The sequence below is a fragment of the Macrobrachium rosenbergii genome, chromosome 17 (assembly GCF_040412425.1).
Source record: "Macrobrachium rosenbergii isolate ZJJX-2024 chromosome 17, ASM4041242v1, whole genome shotgun sequence".
NCBI classification, from domain to species: Eukaryota; Metazoa; Arthropoda; class Malacostraca; order Decapoda; family Palaemonidae; genus Macrobrachium; species Macrobrachium rosenbergii.
Genome location: NC_089757.1, coordinates 27,523,265 through 27,541,277, shown reverse-complemented (window position 1 = coordinate 27,541,277; position 18,013 = coordinate 27,523,265). Strand labels below are relative to the sequence as shown.

General features: G+C 35.9%; 1 protein-coding gene across 1 annotated transcript in view; it reads right to left on the bottom strand.

Moving 5' to 3' along the window:
* Nucleotides 1-5,421: 5,421 nt before the first annotated feature.
* The window catches only part of LOC136847813 (uncharacterized), a 229,114-nt gene continuing 216,522 nt past the window's right edge, over nucleotides 5,422-18,013 (bottom strand). The window contains 5 exon segments of the mRNA XM_067119740.1: nucleotides 5,422-6,238; nucleotides 6,240-6,303; nucleotides 6,945-7,102; nucleotides 7,416-7,546; nucleotides 8,058-8,313. Of these exon segments, the coding sequence (XP_066975841.1) occupies nucleotides 5,566-6,238; nucleotides 6,240-6,303; nucleotides 6,945-7,102; nucleotides 7,416-7,546; nucleotides 8,058-8,313 (1,282 nt within the window). The 3' untranslated portion in view covers nucleotides 5,422-5,565.

Genomic DNA, 18,013 nt, shown 5'->3' with positions numbered 1-18,013 from the left:
TCGGGTTTGCAGTATTTCAATAGTGATTAGCTTGCTTACCTTCTCTGAAGGAGTTAATGTCTATGTATACCTTCAAACCATCGAAATTTTTGAGGGACTCTGCATGATCAGAATCACATTGCAAGAAATTCTCCAACATTTAAATTTTGTAGAACAACTTGGGTTCTAATGGAATTCTTTTAGAAGGCCGACGCAAAATATTTTGTTGGAAATCTGAGTCTACAATATTAAGATCAGGATACAGACATTCTAAAGAATATTCGAGTTGTTTTTTTGTAATCAGTTTCATATTTCCATCTCTCTGTCTCCATTCTTAATATGTATTTTTGTGTTGTATGACATTTATCTCTTAAATTTCAGGGTTTCATTAGGTAGGCCTCATTCACCTTGAACTATTTCAAATTCGCACTCCTAATTTATATCTATTTTTCCAGTGTTTTTCCCTCATCATATTTACAAGCAGAAGTCATTTGTTCTTTTGTAATGTGTTTCCTCAGATTAAAATTTTCCTCTCATATTTTCATATTGACTTTGAATATCCTTAATTATAATCCAACACTCTGAGTCTTTGCATTCAGTCCTTTAGTAAAATACTTTTTTCTTTAATTCTACCCGTATGATATTTTTATTAATATTTCACTTGTATGATATTTTTATCACAATATTTCACTTTAGTTGTTATCACTGCAGGTATATCGTAATTATTACTTGCATACTTTTAATAATAAAGCCTTGGGATTTTAGTAACCTTAACGTCCCAAGTATCATAATTCCCTCATTATCACTTCGTGTTAGTCATATATTTCAGTCCGTAGTGCATAAGCATTTAGCTCGGTGAGCAATACTTCAAAGTTAATGCTTTTAATGTTACATTCATTATCAGCATCCATTCGTCATTCTCCTCTTTTCATTAATAAAATCTTCTTTGTCCTATTTCTAGGAACAGGATCGTTCGTTGTATAAATACAGACATAACAATACCAACCATTTTTAATCTTGATGTGGGTAGTCTCAATCTTCTTCTCTCTTTTTTTTTATGCTAATGAGGCCTGTAGGGGCTAATTTAGTGTCTGGAAGAAAAGAGTGAAAATAATGAAGTATGGTTATTAATGCACTCCCTTCTGTGTGATGACAGTCTCGTTTCCCAAATGAAGATGAATTTATCTTATGACAATGGAAGCAAAGAGCATCTGCAATAGGACGAAAATTTAAGACAAGTATGGAAGCAGTCCTTCACATTATTTATTTATCTTTTTCTTTGGTGTGTGATTTTTCACCCTCTTGGTTTGTAGTTCCAGCTCGTAGATTTTATACATTGTTTTAGTTTCATACCTTCAACCAAAGTCTTGATGGCCTTTTCATCAAAACTTCTCTTCATAATTCAAGTTTCATTGTCCTTGTTTTTTTTTTAGTTTATATCAACAATATTCAGTGCCAGAGTTTCATCATCTGTTTCTTTATTGTTTGTATCTTCAGAGTTTTTAAAATTGTAATAATGATGGCACGTTTTGATGTCTACAGGACCTTGTATTATAGCCATATTCACCCATTCATTTTCATACTTTTTCCTCTTATTTTCGACTAGAATCCGTGTCTTGCATTACAGGCAGTGAGGACTTGGCATTGTGTTGTCATCTTTGGTTTGCATTTTGACATTCATAAACATCAGTCTGATATTTTCAATGATAATCCATTCGTGTCATGTCTCTAATATGAAATTCCTCAGTCTTATTGGCAGTTATGACCCCTAGGATATCTTTTTTCAACAATTTTTGTCTTCATCCTGCGTTACTCGTAGTGATTCGTCATATTCAGCCTTCACCTTAGTGTGTCAATCACTCGTTCTTTGAGCCTTGGCTTCATTGTCATGCGTAGCTGCTCACACCACCATAAAGGTGTTTTAGAAGTGCTTTATCACTGTTTGTTTTTGTTTTAGATTAGTTTCTTAACCCCATACTCGGGTCCAAACAGAGGTTACCAAATTCCTATTTTTTAGCCATTATGTCTTAAATTTATATTTCCAGTTCTTTCATCAGGCATAAGTCTAATCCTAATCCTTCCTCATTCTTGAACTCAACGTCCAGCGTTGCGTGATTTAATCCTCACTCAGTCTGACTCTCTTCAAGATCTCTTTCCACGATCTTCTTTTTTTCTTGCACTGGCCTCTATTGCATTTTATAAGGCTGTGACAACCTCTGTTTCATTTTATCAAGCTGCGACAACCTCTATTTCATTTTATCAGGCTGTGGCAACCTCTATTTCACTTCATCAGGCTGTGATAACCTCTATTTCATTTCATCAAGCTGTGACAACCTCTATTTCATTTTATCAAGTTGTGACAATCTCTATTTCATTTTATCAAGCTGTGATAACCTCTGTTTCATTTTATCAAGCCGTGACAACCTCTGTTTCATTTTATCAAGCTGTGACAACCTCTAAATCATTTTATCTAGCTTTGGCAACCCCTATTGCATTTTATCAAGGTGTGATAACCTCTATTTCATTTTATCAAGCTGTGACAACCTCTATTTCATTTTATCAAGCTGTGACAACCTATATTTCATTTTATCAAGCTGTGACAACCTCTGTTTCATTTTATCTAGCTTTGGCAACCCCTATTTCATTTTATCAAGGTGTGACAACCTCTATTTCATTTTATCAAGATGTGACAACCTGTATTTCATTTTATCAAGTTGTGTGGCCAGCTTCAAATTTTAATCCACAGACAACAAGAGTTCATGCTTGCAACACCTGTCGAGACTCTTCTGGTAACGAATCCAAAGACGTGCTTTGGTCGTGTGATTTTTCTGTTCTTGGATTTTTGCCTCGTTATCCCAAGCTTCACTCAAGAAGTTACACTTAACACGTTCCTGTTTTTAGGATTGCCTTTCCATGTGCGGTTTATTCTGTCCTTTATCAGACGTTGTTCTTGGGAACACACTCATTTGAGATTTAGGTATCTTATTTTCTCTTCTTGTGGAGGTGGTGCCTGTCTTAAGGTTTGCGGGGCGGGAGGGGGCGGAGGGGAAGGGGGGGGATATGTTGCTCTTTAATTGGATCTTCTGCAAGACTTTCATCTCCCTTTTTTTATTATTTTTTACCTTTTGCAAATTGAAAGAGAGGGTTACCTCTTTCTTTGTTTCTCTTCACTTGTTTTGTTTGTAGGTTAAAGAATGTCGATTGCTTTTCACATTTTTGGTTTTAGTTTACTTTAAAGAATAATTTTGATCGAATCTGAATGTTTTGATACGTATTCGAATGTCACCAAGTCTTTGTAATTATTTGATTTATGGGAATATTACTGCGTCTTCAGCCAGTCTTGGTGAATTTAATGTCATAATCAAGGACAATTATGAATGGCTTATTTTTCTTATTAATTCACCAGATTGCAATATTTGTAACTGGGGAGTGCGTCACCTACAGGATTTAGTATGGAGTTGTGGAGTTTATGCATTTATATCCACCAAAACTTCATTGCTGTGTGATTTGCTGAGAATGCATTTAGTCCCTCACACACACACACACACACGCATACACACACACACACATATATATATATATATACATATTTAAATATATATATATATATATATATATATATATATATATATATATATATATATATATATATATATATATATATATATATATATATATATATATACATATACACACACACATACTGTACATAGATACATACATACAGTGACCCCTCTGATTGAAGGACGGCTTAATTCCATCTATATACTTCTCAGGCATCACAACAATATCAGCGCCCCCCATCCATCATGACTGCCATTTGAGCTTAGCGCTTTTTTCTTTCCTCGGGCAGTGTAAAATTGGTTTGCATGCTAGGAACTCATTAGTGGCATAATTTTAAAGTTGAATAGCTGCAATTGTTGTTGCCTGTTCAAAAAAAGGCGAGGTAACAAAATAATGAGGAGTTGAAGTTACCCGACCTATATAACTTTTTTCCCCTTGCAAAACTACGGTGTATTGCCATTCGAGTGATGTACATAGTTTATTGCTATTTATGCTATTCATTAAGCAGTAAAGTGTGTCACCGTAGTTTTCGACGGTGTGGTCATACCGTATGTATATATTAAAAGTTAGTTTCATATTTTTTATACGCATTTGTATTCAATTATTCCACGGTACCAAGTTGCACTGTTAACCTTACATGTTTTTTTTTTTTTTTGTCTACCTCTGTTTACCTTTAGGACTAGCTGAACCTGAAGAAGTAATGTATAAATGTACTTGATGAATTATAAATAGGGTGAAGATGCAGAATGGTTGAAATTTTGCTATCATTTTTGACCCGCAAATGTACACTGGAACTCTGAAAATTTCTGGTCATATTATAATCAGCGATAAGCTCTTGTGCATACTCAAACATCCTTAACAATATGGAAATATTTATTGACATATAGATAATCTGTATATAATTGTACATCCAATTGATTTATCACAACATCAACAAATTTTTTTTTCTTGATATAACAATAAATATATGTATTCATTCGTAACATGAATCACCATTTAAACAGTTAATTTTGATCAGGAAACAGCCAACATGTTATAGGAGGTATATGCAATAATGACACATCGTAAGACATCGAAACAGGTTGGAATATTTAGCAGCGTCCTTAAGATGTATATATAATATATAATGATTGGGTAATGTTCGTCGTTAGCCTTTTGAGTAATTATGGTCCGTCGCCATTATTCGCGTTCATTTATTACAACGGTCAATTTATTTATGTCTTTCTCATGTTAAAATTTCGGATTGAAAGGCCGAGTGCAATTACAGTTTGCCATTAGTCCAACCTTAATTAAAGTGGTCGTTTTTCATCCAGCATGCAATTAACTATTTAGCCTCTGTGTCGAGAAATCTATTATTTCTCACACACACATACACACACACACTATATATATATATATATATATATATATATATATATATATATATATATATATATATATATATATATATATATATATATATATATATATTAATATGTTATATGTGTGTGTGTGATGAGTTGGTGTATAGAATTATTACAGAGTTTAATTTAGGAAGAGACAAATTCAACCGGAGATAAAATGTTTGAATTTTATAGATTTTTATTCTTTTATTATCGCAGGTACATGTCTGTGATTTCCCTTTTTTTCTTTATGGATATTCCCTGTGCGTAAATGCCCTTAGTTTTTTCAATGACCCATCTGTCTTGTGAGACAGAGGCGGGTTCACCCAAAATGATTACCCTGGTAGACTAGACTCTGGAGTATTTGATTACAGCATAGTTTAATGGAAATATTGAGGAATAATCGGAATATACTACAGATAAAAGTTTGTCAAAGAACAGGAGATGTATTCAAGAATAACGCTTCATTCTTCTTTTTTTCCTATGGTGGTACTTTTACCTGTTACTAGACATTTAAGATCTGCAAACGCATCATTTTCGTCAACACATGTCCGAAAGTTATCAGACTGACAGAGATACTCGCATTAAACCATACCTAGCCTCCATTGATATATACCCTTTTAAAATACTTTTGATGTTATCACACCAGGCTGATTTTTGTACTCAGGCTCTCACAAAACAGCACCGTCTTTACGTTTTCTCTGACAACTAGAATTTCAGAATTTCCATTTTCATTAACAACGATTGTTTCAGCATTGCCGTTTTCTTCCTCTTCTTGGACTTCCGAGTCTTCCTTTTCTATGGTGTCAGGTTGATCTTCAGTGTTGGCTTCTCCTGATGATTTGGCCTCTTCAGGTATAACCTCTTTGGTAGAACTTCTCGGTGACCTTGAAGGACTCTCTGGAGGAGTGTCGTGGTCATCTGTTTCGTGAGGAACGTCTGAAAGTAGTTTTTCCATCTCGGCAACTATCTTTTCCTGTTCCTTCAGTTGGCTGTTGTACTTCAAACAGCCTCTTGTTGGTTTCTCCTCCTGGATGCGGGTGAATACCTGCCTCTCGTTATCTAAGAGCCTCTTGCCCTCTACAGAACATCCTTTCTCCTCACTTCGACACCTCCTCGTTTCCATATGTCTCTCAACACTACCCTCCTTTACACGGCTGTTGTGCCTGCTGGAATGGTATGGAGAGTTTCCAGAGATACTGGAATAATTATACGTTCCCGCAAAGCTACTCTGGCGCCCATAACGGGCCATGCTGGGTCTAGGCAGGGGATGGTCTACTAGAGGGAGGTCAACTTTACAGTGGCCGAGGGTCTGCTTTTAGCTGAATTAGCATCAACGGACGTGAGGACGCGCTGCGACCATTAGACATTGATGTACCTGGAAACAGAGGGATGCATTAGCCGTAGTTTTTCAAGAGGTGCAGTAACTATGTTTCGTATTTAACCTCTAATCACTTCAAACTTAATATGTTGGATAAAGTTGATTTGAAAATATCAAACACATCTTAATTGTCTTACCTATATCTAGATTTGTGTGTTAGTTTTACAGTCAGGTGTTTAGTACATTGTCTGGAAATGAGTTGTTATTTTGTCAGTTCATAAGAAAAATGCTGTGTCTCTCAAAGGTATTTGAACCCCTAAACTAGAAATAAAGTGGTTCATGATTGATTGAGAAACAGCCAAAAGAACTAAGCATAGAATAATTTTAAACAGCTATTGATGTAAATATAACAATTTTGAATAAATTTGGTGGCGCTTAGTCAATATCCGTGCAAAAGCCAATCCTGATGGAACCACCAGAAATTAAAAGCAAATCTCTGCTTATACAGAGAAAGATAGAGTAATCTATATTCTCGAAATGAGTGGTGTGAAATGATGAGACCGGTTGGTCAACGCATCCTCAGTATCCTCATAGGATGAGTGTGGGGACATCTGCAGCTGTTAAGAGCAGTGCCTGGAGTATTATGTATAAAACAGGCTAGATCATTCATGACACTTTCAATAAGCTCATCGTCTTACCCGTCGTGTTAAAAGTGGACTGTCTGCTAAGCTGCCTTCGTCGATCATTACACAGCAGTTTGACGAAGGCTTCCCTAAATTTGGTTGACGTCAGGTTGTAGAGGATAGGATTGACTGCAGAATTGGCGAAGAGCATTGCCCTGGCACTGTACAGCATGCTGTAAAAGGACACGGGAAGGCATAAGATCTCTATTTCAATTATATTGCAAATGCTGTCCGCTTGGTTTGGGAACAAGATGAGTACAGTCTCTGAAAATTAGCCTTTTGCCACATCAAGGCTTCATAACTTCCAATAACCCATACAAAATTCAAAATATACATCTCAAGTATTGCAAATTTAAGCCAGTGGTTTATATTATTAACAAACTAGATGTTTTAATTGCTCATATTTGCAAGAGCAATTTAATCGGTACAGATGATCCGAAAGAAACCACACATTGCACCAACAAATTCAGATTTTGGGGAACTTACCAATAATACTTGAAGACTCCCGCAGCTTCAATAACTTCTTTAGGATTCCACACTATCCAAAGGGTAAACACTCGAAAAGGGAAGAGGCTTATGAAGAAGAAGATAGTGACTGTTGCCAACATCACAACCACCTGTTGACATATACGACCTCAGTATAGATAATGAGCCCTAGTTCTATAAAACTTAAAGTTTCCTTGTAACTGAATTTCATCTTGTTTTTTTCAAGTTTGTGACCTTTATGAAATTAGTATGCTAATGATATTTTAATTTTTTTGATCTGCTTGTATGTATACAACTTTTTGTTGAAGAAAAGTAGTCTAGAATAATGCTGCTATAATTTTGTGTTTTTTATAGTTGGCCTCCCAGAACTAATTGATTCAGAGAACTTTCAATGATGTGACAGTCATGATTTCTCTTAATCACTGATTCGATTATGTTCAGGATATTTTTCTATAGAAAAAATAATTTTGTAATGAAACTTAACATTTAAAAAAAAACATAAAAAATTTATTATGATTATTTTGAAAGTGTGTGGACTTAAGTTACAAAATTTGATACTGGACTTGTTTTCAGTATCTGTATTACACTAATTCTTTACTGAGTACAAAGCAAGCACAGAGTTTCAACACGTGACCATCTTACTTGTTTCCTAGCTTTCATATTTGGAAGATCAATCTTGTGGTTCTGAAGGGCAGCTGAAGTGGAATCCTGCATGAGGCTTCTGCCTATGATGAGGTACAGGAGGACGAGGAGAACCAGAGGAACGAAGAAGAAAATGGCTGTGACCAGATTTATGTACAGACACGCCCAGAAAGTTGTCATGTCGGTGATGCAGACCAGAACCTTGGACCCGTCCTTGTAGTTGGCGAATCCGTGCCAGCTTAGGATCAGCATTGGGCTGGAAAAGAAATGACGAGTTAATGGAAGAAGTGAAGGCGTCATTACCCACTGATAGATATAGTGTCCTTCAGATTGAAATTATAATTTTGTAAATAAAGATAAGTAAGATTAATGAAACGTGCAGGTAAATAAAATCAGTTATTCTATTTCAACCACCATTTATTTCTTCCAGGATGTCTCGAAAAGGCTTCAAACCTTACGTCTTCCTTCATTTAATGTTAAGTGCTTTACTTGATTTGAGTGTTCACATGATAGATATATGCATGTGAAAGTCAGTAAATATTGACAAACGTGCATAAAAAATGCAATAAGTGTTTGCAAAAATATAACGGGATATGAGAACAATTTAGCGTGGGAAAGAGGTGCATGACGTACACTTTTTTTTCCCCCCTGGATGTCAACAACATCGTGGGATCTTTCCATTTATTCTAAACAATGGTAGTTACAATATAAACTGTCATCGGAAGATATCCTGCTCGTCTTCATTCAGTAATGTCCTTCCGCTATTGCCTCAAGGGTCAAGAACAAATTATTTGTTATTACAGTTAGATTACTGAGCAGTCTTTCTAGCAAAGTTAAGGATTTTGAGACTTGTGAATGCAAGAGACGCTGAAATGCTAATTATAAATGTATTGCAGTTTTGTTTAGTTGCCCTGACTTAATTGTCAATGATCTGTTTATGTACATCCAGTTTATGTGTTTGAGCGACTTATCTTTTATTAGATGTTAATTTGCGTTTTGCTCTACATCACTTGGATATTTTTTGCTTTACTCCACAAACAAGCATTCTGTTCTGTGTAAGTTTCTTTACAGGTTGATGACCTTTTAGATTCATTCCATAAATGTAATCCCCAAATTATATGATTAAAGAACCAAACCCATATGGGTAACGAGCCTTCGAAAAGACGGGGCTAAGAGAAAAAGTGGTGACCATATTGTTCTGTCGGTCCATCATAGGGACGCGGCAAAGGTCAACTGAAATTATTTTACGGGTGTATACAGTAGTATACCTTGGGAGTATGACGAAGGGGAATCACATTATTCATATGAGTGTGCCCATCAGCCATAGGGACGTGGCGAAGGGAAACTACAGTGACCATATTGGTATAGCAAGATGCCCTGGGATGTGGCCGAAGGAAACTGTTGCGAACATACTCTTCACCTTCGGGGATGGTAAGCAGTCTAGGAATCACTACTGAAGTACTGGGAACCAGTCGGTATTTGAGTGATAGGAAGTAGGTCGCCAGGAATATCATTCTGCCCTTAATATTCAGATGGTCTCGTTTCAACCAGGATCGTTACAAGGCACTAAATCGTAAATCTAGGTTTTACTGGTTAATAAGGAATAAAGGAAAAAAAAGGCAGAATTATTTCACGGGAAATAACATGGAAATTTTTCTGTCCGAGGGAATATTTCATATTAAATGGTGGGATGGGATAAAGGAAATTCCGCTACAATACGGTGAAAGTAAAAATGCAATTTTCTTTGATGAAAGGATTTAGGAAAGAATTTCCATTTACACTTTATTTCCATTTAATAATCATTTCCACTCCCTCACCTCTCCATTCCTTTGCAGACGGTGGTACAAAGGGCGTCGCATGATCTAACGCAATTTTTTTTTTTTTTTTTTTTATATTCTGAATATTTTGAATCTGAATTATCTTTACATGTTGCTTTTATATCTGGTGACGATCGGTTGCGAGATTTTAAATATGTATTTTGTTTCGATTAATAAATGAATAAGCTTCAGAGAATGGGTTTTAACATTCATATGTCTATAAAATTTTGCAATCAGTGTTTTTGCTTTGTTTTTTTCATTTGACTTCTCTGGAACTCAGAAATGATCCTTTGCCAAGTATTTCCGCACTTTATCAGATCTCAAAAACTACTGAGGCTAGAGAGGGCTCCAAATTGGTACGTTGATCATCCATCCTCCAATCATCAAACATACCAAATTGCGGCCCTCTAGCCTGAGTAGTTTTTTATTTTATTTAAGGTTAAAGTTAGCCATAATCGTGCTTCTGGCAACGATATAGGACAGGCTACCACCGGGCAGTGGCTGAGTTTCGTGGGCCGCGGCTCATACAGCATTATACCGAGACCACCGAAAGATAGATCTGCTTTCGGTGGCCTTGATTATACGCTTAGCGGCTGTACAGAAAACTCGATTGCGCCGAAGAAACTTCGATGCATTTTTAACTTGTTTGTCTTCTTGCCAATATAAGAAAGATTTTACCGATGCTCAAATGTTTATGGAATGGTAACAAGAAATGTTTGTTCTTTGAAATAATTCACAAACGACGTGATTACTTTTTCAGAATTAGAACTGGGCTGAAACATTTTTTTTATTTAATTAGAAATTCTAAAAGGAGTGTGTATAGGTAAATCCATACACACGCGTGGGACCTAGTCATAGCTGAGATTCTCAACCGTAAATATATGACACTGTTCGCTGCTTAAATTTAGGTTTTTGTGGACATTGCTCTCCAGAGCTTCTTGCACCATTTGGTATGTGTCTCTACACATAAGATAAAAAAAGCAAACGGTTGATAATGAGATATAAAATAAGAGCCCCAAACACGCCGGTACTCACCTGGGCCACCAGCTGTCCCACCAGCTGTATTTCCAAGTTTATGGCTAAGGTTTGTCGTAAGTTTTCGTACGTTAAATTTTGGGCCCCTATCGTGGCCCTACCCCAGGGCCTGGGGTCAATGTTTGAACAAACTTGAAAATGTACTTCATGAGGCGTAGCCTTTCTGTTCTTAAGGGTAAGATTTTCAGGGATATTTCCTATACATTCCTATAAAAGACTTAGGACCACTATGTTGGCCCCATCCTAATACCTGGGTCATGATTTGAACAAACTTTGAAAATACATTTCCTCAGGAATCCGAAACGTTGGGTTTGCCATTTCTAGGCGAGTAGTTCCATAGAATATCGGGGGGTTAGTGCCGTCAGTGCACCCCATGTGGTGCACTGTAGGAATTACTTAAGGTTCTTTGCAGAGTACTTTCGTCCCCTAGCTGCAACCCCTTTCATTCCTTTTACTGTACCTCCATTCATATTATTTTTCTTCCAGGCTACCCTCCATCCTCTCCTAACAGTTGTTTCATAGTGCAGCTGCGAGGTTCTCCTGTTACACCTTTAAAACCTTTCTACTCGCAATTTCCGTTTCAACGCTGAATGACCTCATAGGTCCCATCGCTTGGCCTTTGGCCAGAATTGTATATTCCATTCTATGGAATATCTTCATATGAAACCCCCACGTTTTCAGTAATTCAGAATAATCTCCCTTTGCAATGGGTGCCATCCACAATTCGAACATACTTTAATCCCCTTTATCGAAGGATCCATTGGTTCTGAAGAAGAAGTCGAAAGTGTGAAAAGTTTAACGCCAAACAAACTTTCGCACTGGAATACAGACGAAAGACGGACTAACTTCGGTCAGAAAAGCTTACTCGCTTTCAGCTCAGGTGAGCTAAAAAGTTTAACAGCGAGTCAAAATACCACCTTTTTAAAGTGAGGCGAAACTGAAGTGAGGAACACTGTTGAGGCTTAAAGTTGCATCGCCACTCTCTCTCTCTCTCTCTCTCTCTCTATCTCTCTCTCTCTCTCTCTCTCTCTCTCTCTCTCTAATCAAGCAATGCATGTTCATGCACTGCTGCCTTGTTTCATAAGAATCCATGTTTATAATAATAGTAATAATAATAATAATAATAATAATAATAATAATAATAATAATAATAATAATAATAATAATAATAATAAGAGAAAAAGGTCCATTAAGTGAATGTTTCTAATTTCTTCTTGTTTTTGTATATTTTCACTAAAGTACAATTTACAAAATATTACTCACAGCTTACGATAGATCCAACTCTCTCTCTCTCTCTCTCTCTCTCTCTCTCTCTCTCTCTCTTTCTCTTAAGAAAAGTTTTCCTGTTTTTGTCATTTGAAAAGGCTAGTTTCTTAGTAAAGATAATTTTTTGAAGCAGGAAGTCAAATATTTTGAGTTGCAAATGTCCATGAAATAAATGGCTTAGATGTTAGGAGTTATTAGTGAATAATAGAAACGGTAAATTTGCTGATTATATGAAGAAAACAGCTCCGTATTCCAGTCGACCTAACTTGCGATATATCCACTGGCAAAGAAACAGCAGTAGGTTAGGATATATTGAATTATTTTAAATAAACCTATGAAAAATTCCTTTACTTGGGAAACGCTTTCCCTTGTCAGAAATAAAAATTCTTCCCTATTCCCATTTCGGTTCCCCTCTTTTTTTTTTTGTTTTTTTTTGTTTTTTATTATTGAGACTGATGTCCATGTATTTTTCATTCCCTCTACAACCATGTTTTAATTTCATTTCGAAAATTTATGAAGAACTGCAAAATATGGCTCATCTTTTTCCTTCATCTCACTAATATCAGATCAGTTCTGGATTACCATTCCCTCTCTCTCTCTCTCTCTCTCTCTCTCTCTCTCTCTCTCTCTCTGTCTGTAACAAACACAAACAAATCTAATCCCCCACACCAAAAAACGGCAGTTAGAATTGGCATTACAAATGGAATGAATGATTCCCATTGGCCCTGATATCGTTAACCTAGTTTGAAAGCAACGTTGGGTAAGTTCATTTTGCAAGGGAATATAGTTATTTGCGGGTAAATTGCCCCCTAGTTTTTTTTTTTTTTTGCTTTCGTTTAATGTCAAAAGAAATGAAAGGATATATGATGATTTATGACCGCACTATTCGAAGTCATGTTATTGCTTAAAAGATTCGCTAAAGAACGGTGCCTAAATTTTTCGTTCGACCCAGTGACACTATGTACCTGTTTCGTGACGTCAGAGTATTCGCATTTTAAAGCTAGACCTTCATGTATTTAATTAACAGTCATCTTTCGCCACGCATTTCATAATGGGTTTTCATTCTGTCAACCTTAGTCTGTCCTTCATTTATTTTTTTTTTATGTAAATGATGCAGGCATTTTGGCATGATTGACACTTGACTTCTTGCTCTTATTAATTCAATTAATGTATTTTTTTTAACATGTCTGAATTTGCCTTCGCTGTAAGAAAGAATAATGAAAAATACATATTATATTATCCACGAAATACACAGGTAAAGAATTCCACATTCTGGGATTGAATGAAAAAAGTTGAATTGAATACAATAGTTGACTTTTGTATCTCAGCTTCCATACACAACATATGTGGTTTTATGTGGCCAAACGCATACCACGAATACAAGATATAAAATCAATATCTCATGAGAAAATTGCAAGAACAATCTCTAAAATAATATGGATAAAACAAGCAATAGATAACGCACCTTAGGTGAAAGGGCTTTATCCTCCCTCTTCGGAAAGGCCCCGTAAGGGGGTAGTGCCGTCAATGCGCCTCATGCAGTGCACTGTAGGCATTACTTAAGGTTCTTTGCAGCGTGCCCTCGGCCCTAGCTGCATCCCCTTTCATTCCTTTTAATGTACCTCCGTTCATATTCTCTTTCTTCCATCTTACTTTCCATCCTCTCCTAACAATCATTTCATTGTGCAAGTGCGAGGTTTTCCTCCTGTTACACCTCTAAAACCTTTCTATTCTCAATTTTCCTTTCAGCGCTGAATGACCTCATAGGTCCCAGTGCTTGGTCTTTGGCCAAAATTCTATATTCCATTCCGTTACATTCCATTCTTCATAAAGTACGTCATTTGACTTTTTCTTGTTGTGATGCAAGCCATTCCTGTAACCTACAGACAGGTTTTTATTGAACTTTGGGAATCTTTTTATCTTGTTATTTTTTTTTTATTTTTTTTTTTTTTGCATGTCGATATATTTATTTTCATAGCCTTACGTTGGACATTCTCGAGTTCATACTAGTTAGCCTGGCAAATTTGACCATTAATGCAAATTTTTTTCTTCGGAATTCTGGTACAGAATTTATTTAGAATTTTGTGAAGATATATTTTGGTATCGATGTTAAATTTTAGTAACTTGAATTCTAGTATGAATGAATAATTTCTGATGATGATTTCGAATATCGATATAATTTTTGCAAATCGTCAATGGACGTTAGAATGTCAAAGTATAAATTTAGGTTATGGTGTCGCATATTGGCACATTTAACTCACTTATTGTTATCAGTGTTGAGTTTTAATGTCTATTGATAATGTAGTTAATAATGATGTGATTATTAGACTTTGCTATTGATGTAAAATTCTGGTATCGATTGATTGCAGGGCCAGTGGCCTGGTTTCGCTAAATGTAACAGTCAGATTTCCACCTAACTTCGTTGATGTTCGAATTGATTATAATTATAAACCGTTTGATTTAATTACATAAAACTATTGCCATTGAAAACGAAAAATCATTACGGCATTTGTTAAATCATTCATTGCACTAGAGGAGGCTTAGCAGTGTTACGGATGTGATATTGCTTACTGATTTATTCAGACAACAAACATACAGGTCAAGGTATCTTGCGAGCGGAAATGTAGCGCCTGACATCTGGCAGGTAAAAACAGAGATTGAACACAATCACTTGTGTTTGTTGGCAGGTGGAAATACACATATAAATCGGTACATGATACAGGACTGAAGTGAATATACATACGGATGAGAAGCTGACAGTGCAATGCATATTATGATGATGACAATACGTTGAATATGACAATAACAGTAAAGAAGATACATGTACAAAAGGTGCGTGTTTCTTTCGTCCGCGCGTTGTTGCAGGATTATTGGCCGGTAGGATGAAGATGTGTAGGGCCCACGTATGGACCCTACACTATAACTGTGCCTTAAGGTAATTATTATAAAGACGATAATGTTAATGTGGCAGTATGAAGAGCTGCGTAGTGTGCAGAGCTTTGTGCGAAGTTATTGTGCATCAGCCAACGAAGTTCAACGCCGGCTACGTTTTAATCGTATCGTATTTCTGTTTGTTTGTGTGTCGACAAGATATGCGATTAATTCCAGTGATGGAAAAGGTAATTAGATTTTAAGACTGAACCGGATGCGGGTCTATTAATCATCGTGGGGGTTATGGGGTAGTTGGGATGGGATGGGGGGTGATGTTGCTTGTTGACTGGTAGAGATGATCCGGACTCGGGTCTCTCAGTTCCCCAGGTAATGTTTGATCGATTTGCACATATTTTAAGTCTTTTCTGTCTTGTGTTAAATCTAATATGTAGATTTCATAGAATTCTTTGTATGGGTCTTCCTCTCCTCCATGCCAACACTTCGTTGTTATGCACGCTTCCCTACTACCTATTTTCCTATCAGCCTATCGTCTTCCATTCTTACAACATGACTGCACCATCTCAAAACACTCAGATCCATTTATTTATATAACCTTTTTTAATGCAACAGCTCCTGTGCTTTTTCTTTCATTGGTATTCAGCCTCCACACTTCATGGTCGACGTCTGGTTCATTTAGTGGTTAATCCAGTTCTATAGCAAGACAATAAAAAAAGAAATAATCTTAACGAGGATACCTGCTAATATAATTCTTCACATGATTATCAACTATATGTCTTGGGTTCGCCCCTTTTTTTCGCCTTTTTTTATGTTTTATTTTAATTACAGGATGAAATTCCATCAATTTTTCATGACCTAGTGAAGGATTTTTTTTTTATCACCAATTAGCATTTATGTCATCATTCCATTCCTCCGCCACAAAACCCACTTTCTACCACTTATCAAAACCTAAGTCAGATTCTCTCTCTCTCTCTCTCTCTCTCTCTCTCTCTCTCTCTCTCTCTCTCATGAGATATCCAACCCAGCTACAGGAGCTGTTGTTGAGGACCCTGTTAATTAACATATGTGCGCATAAGCATTAACATTATTCTTCCACCCTACGTGTATTTTTATTATTTCTTATAAAATCATAATGGAATGAAAAATGCAAATCCATTTAAATATACTTCAAGATAAAGAAATGTTTTTGGAAAGCATAAATTGCAAAGTTCATTAACTCTGATTCTTCGGGCAGTAATTCGAAAGGAAATGTTATTTTGTGATTATTTTTATGAACACTCGATTTCATTACTCTAAGAAAATTGAAATTGGAAGTCAATTACATTTTTGGAAAGACTTTTGAGGTCAGTTTACTGGCTTCAAAAGAATTACTGCTTCTCAAATAAATATTCTAAGGAACACATTTGTGATATATTTTTAGTTAATATATTTATACTGCACATACAATATATATATATATATATATATATATATATATATATATATATATATATATATATATATATATATATATATCTCTCTAAGTAAGGGTAGATTCGGTGCACATAAATAATTGTAGTCAAGGGCAGGAATACACTGGAGATTCACACTTTCTTTATTTTTTCCTACGTTTCGTGATTCATAATCACATCATCATCGTATGTGTCGATATGTATGTACGTTCGTTTGTATTTGTGTGCGTGTGTGTGTGTGTGTGTGTGTGTGTATGTGATTTCAAGAGAATGTTTTTTATTTGTTAATTTAATCGGAGTGCTCACAAAAGTATTATGGCAACGAAAGTGATTATACCAATTTTGTCCACGTAAGTCTACGGGTTTCACCCAATCGCGGTGTATTAAAAAAAAAATCATTGGCTTTCGATTGCCAAATAACTTTCTCTCAATAAGCTTCATCATAATAGGTTACCAGAATCTGTGATTGGTAACTTGTTTACGTTCTCTTTTAGTTTTTATTAAATGACGAGGAAAGCACAGTGGAAAATTGTGGAGTTTTTACATAATAATAGTTTTTAGGAAACTGTTTCTTCAGATGCTGCAATGTTCTATTTTGTTTTTGATGTTTTGCGTTGGTTAATACCTTAATATTTCAAGTATTTCTCACGTATTACTTACACATTGTGGACTTATTTTCTCTGTGTATCTTTCAATCACATTTTAAGTTTTCTGTAAAAGAAAACTGTTGTGCCGGCTTTGTCTATCCGTCCGCACTTTATTCTGTCCGCCCTTAGATCTTAAAACCTACCGAGGCTAGAGGGCTGAAAATTGGTATGTTGATTCTCCACCCACCAATTATCAAACATACCAAATTGCAGCCCCCTAGCCTCAGCAGTTTTTATTTTATTTAAGGTTAAATTTTGCCATAATCGTGGTTCTGGCAATGATATAGGATAGGCCACCACTGGGCCGTGGTTAAAGTTTCATGGACCGCGGCTCATACAGCATAATACCGAGACCACCGAAAGATAGATCTGTTTTCGGTGGCCTTGATTATACGCTGTACAGAAAATGCGATTGCGCTGAAGAAAATTCGGCGCATTTTTTACTTGTTTGAAATTGACCGCACAATTTTTTTTTATTACCATTATGAAATTCCATTTTATTTGATATCAATAGCTCTCAGCTGTAGCTTTATACTTTCCAACATGACTTTTCTGTGTTTAAAGCGTCTACGAAGTAATTTTTTTTTTAATATCCTCAACTTTTCTATCGCAGGCCCTCGTATCCTGAAGCCTTTTTCGTATTCAGGTTTTTGTGTTATGGTCCCAAACCGCTCCTATTTTCTTTTTCTGTACTCTGTACCCTCAGGTATTGTGTACCATCCGGGCTCTTGTTTTCACTGTATTTTTATGTAACATGCCCCTCTCCATTTTCTTATGCTGTTCTACTTACAGTTCCTCATCTTTTATCTACATTTTCTTATTGTGTTTTATCTGCAGTTTCTCATCCTCTA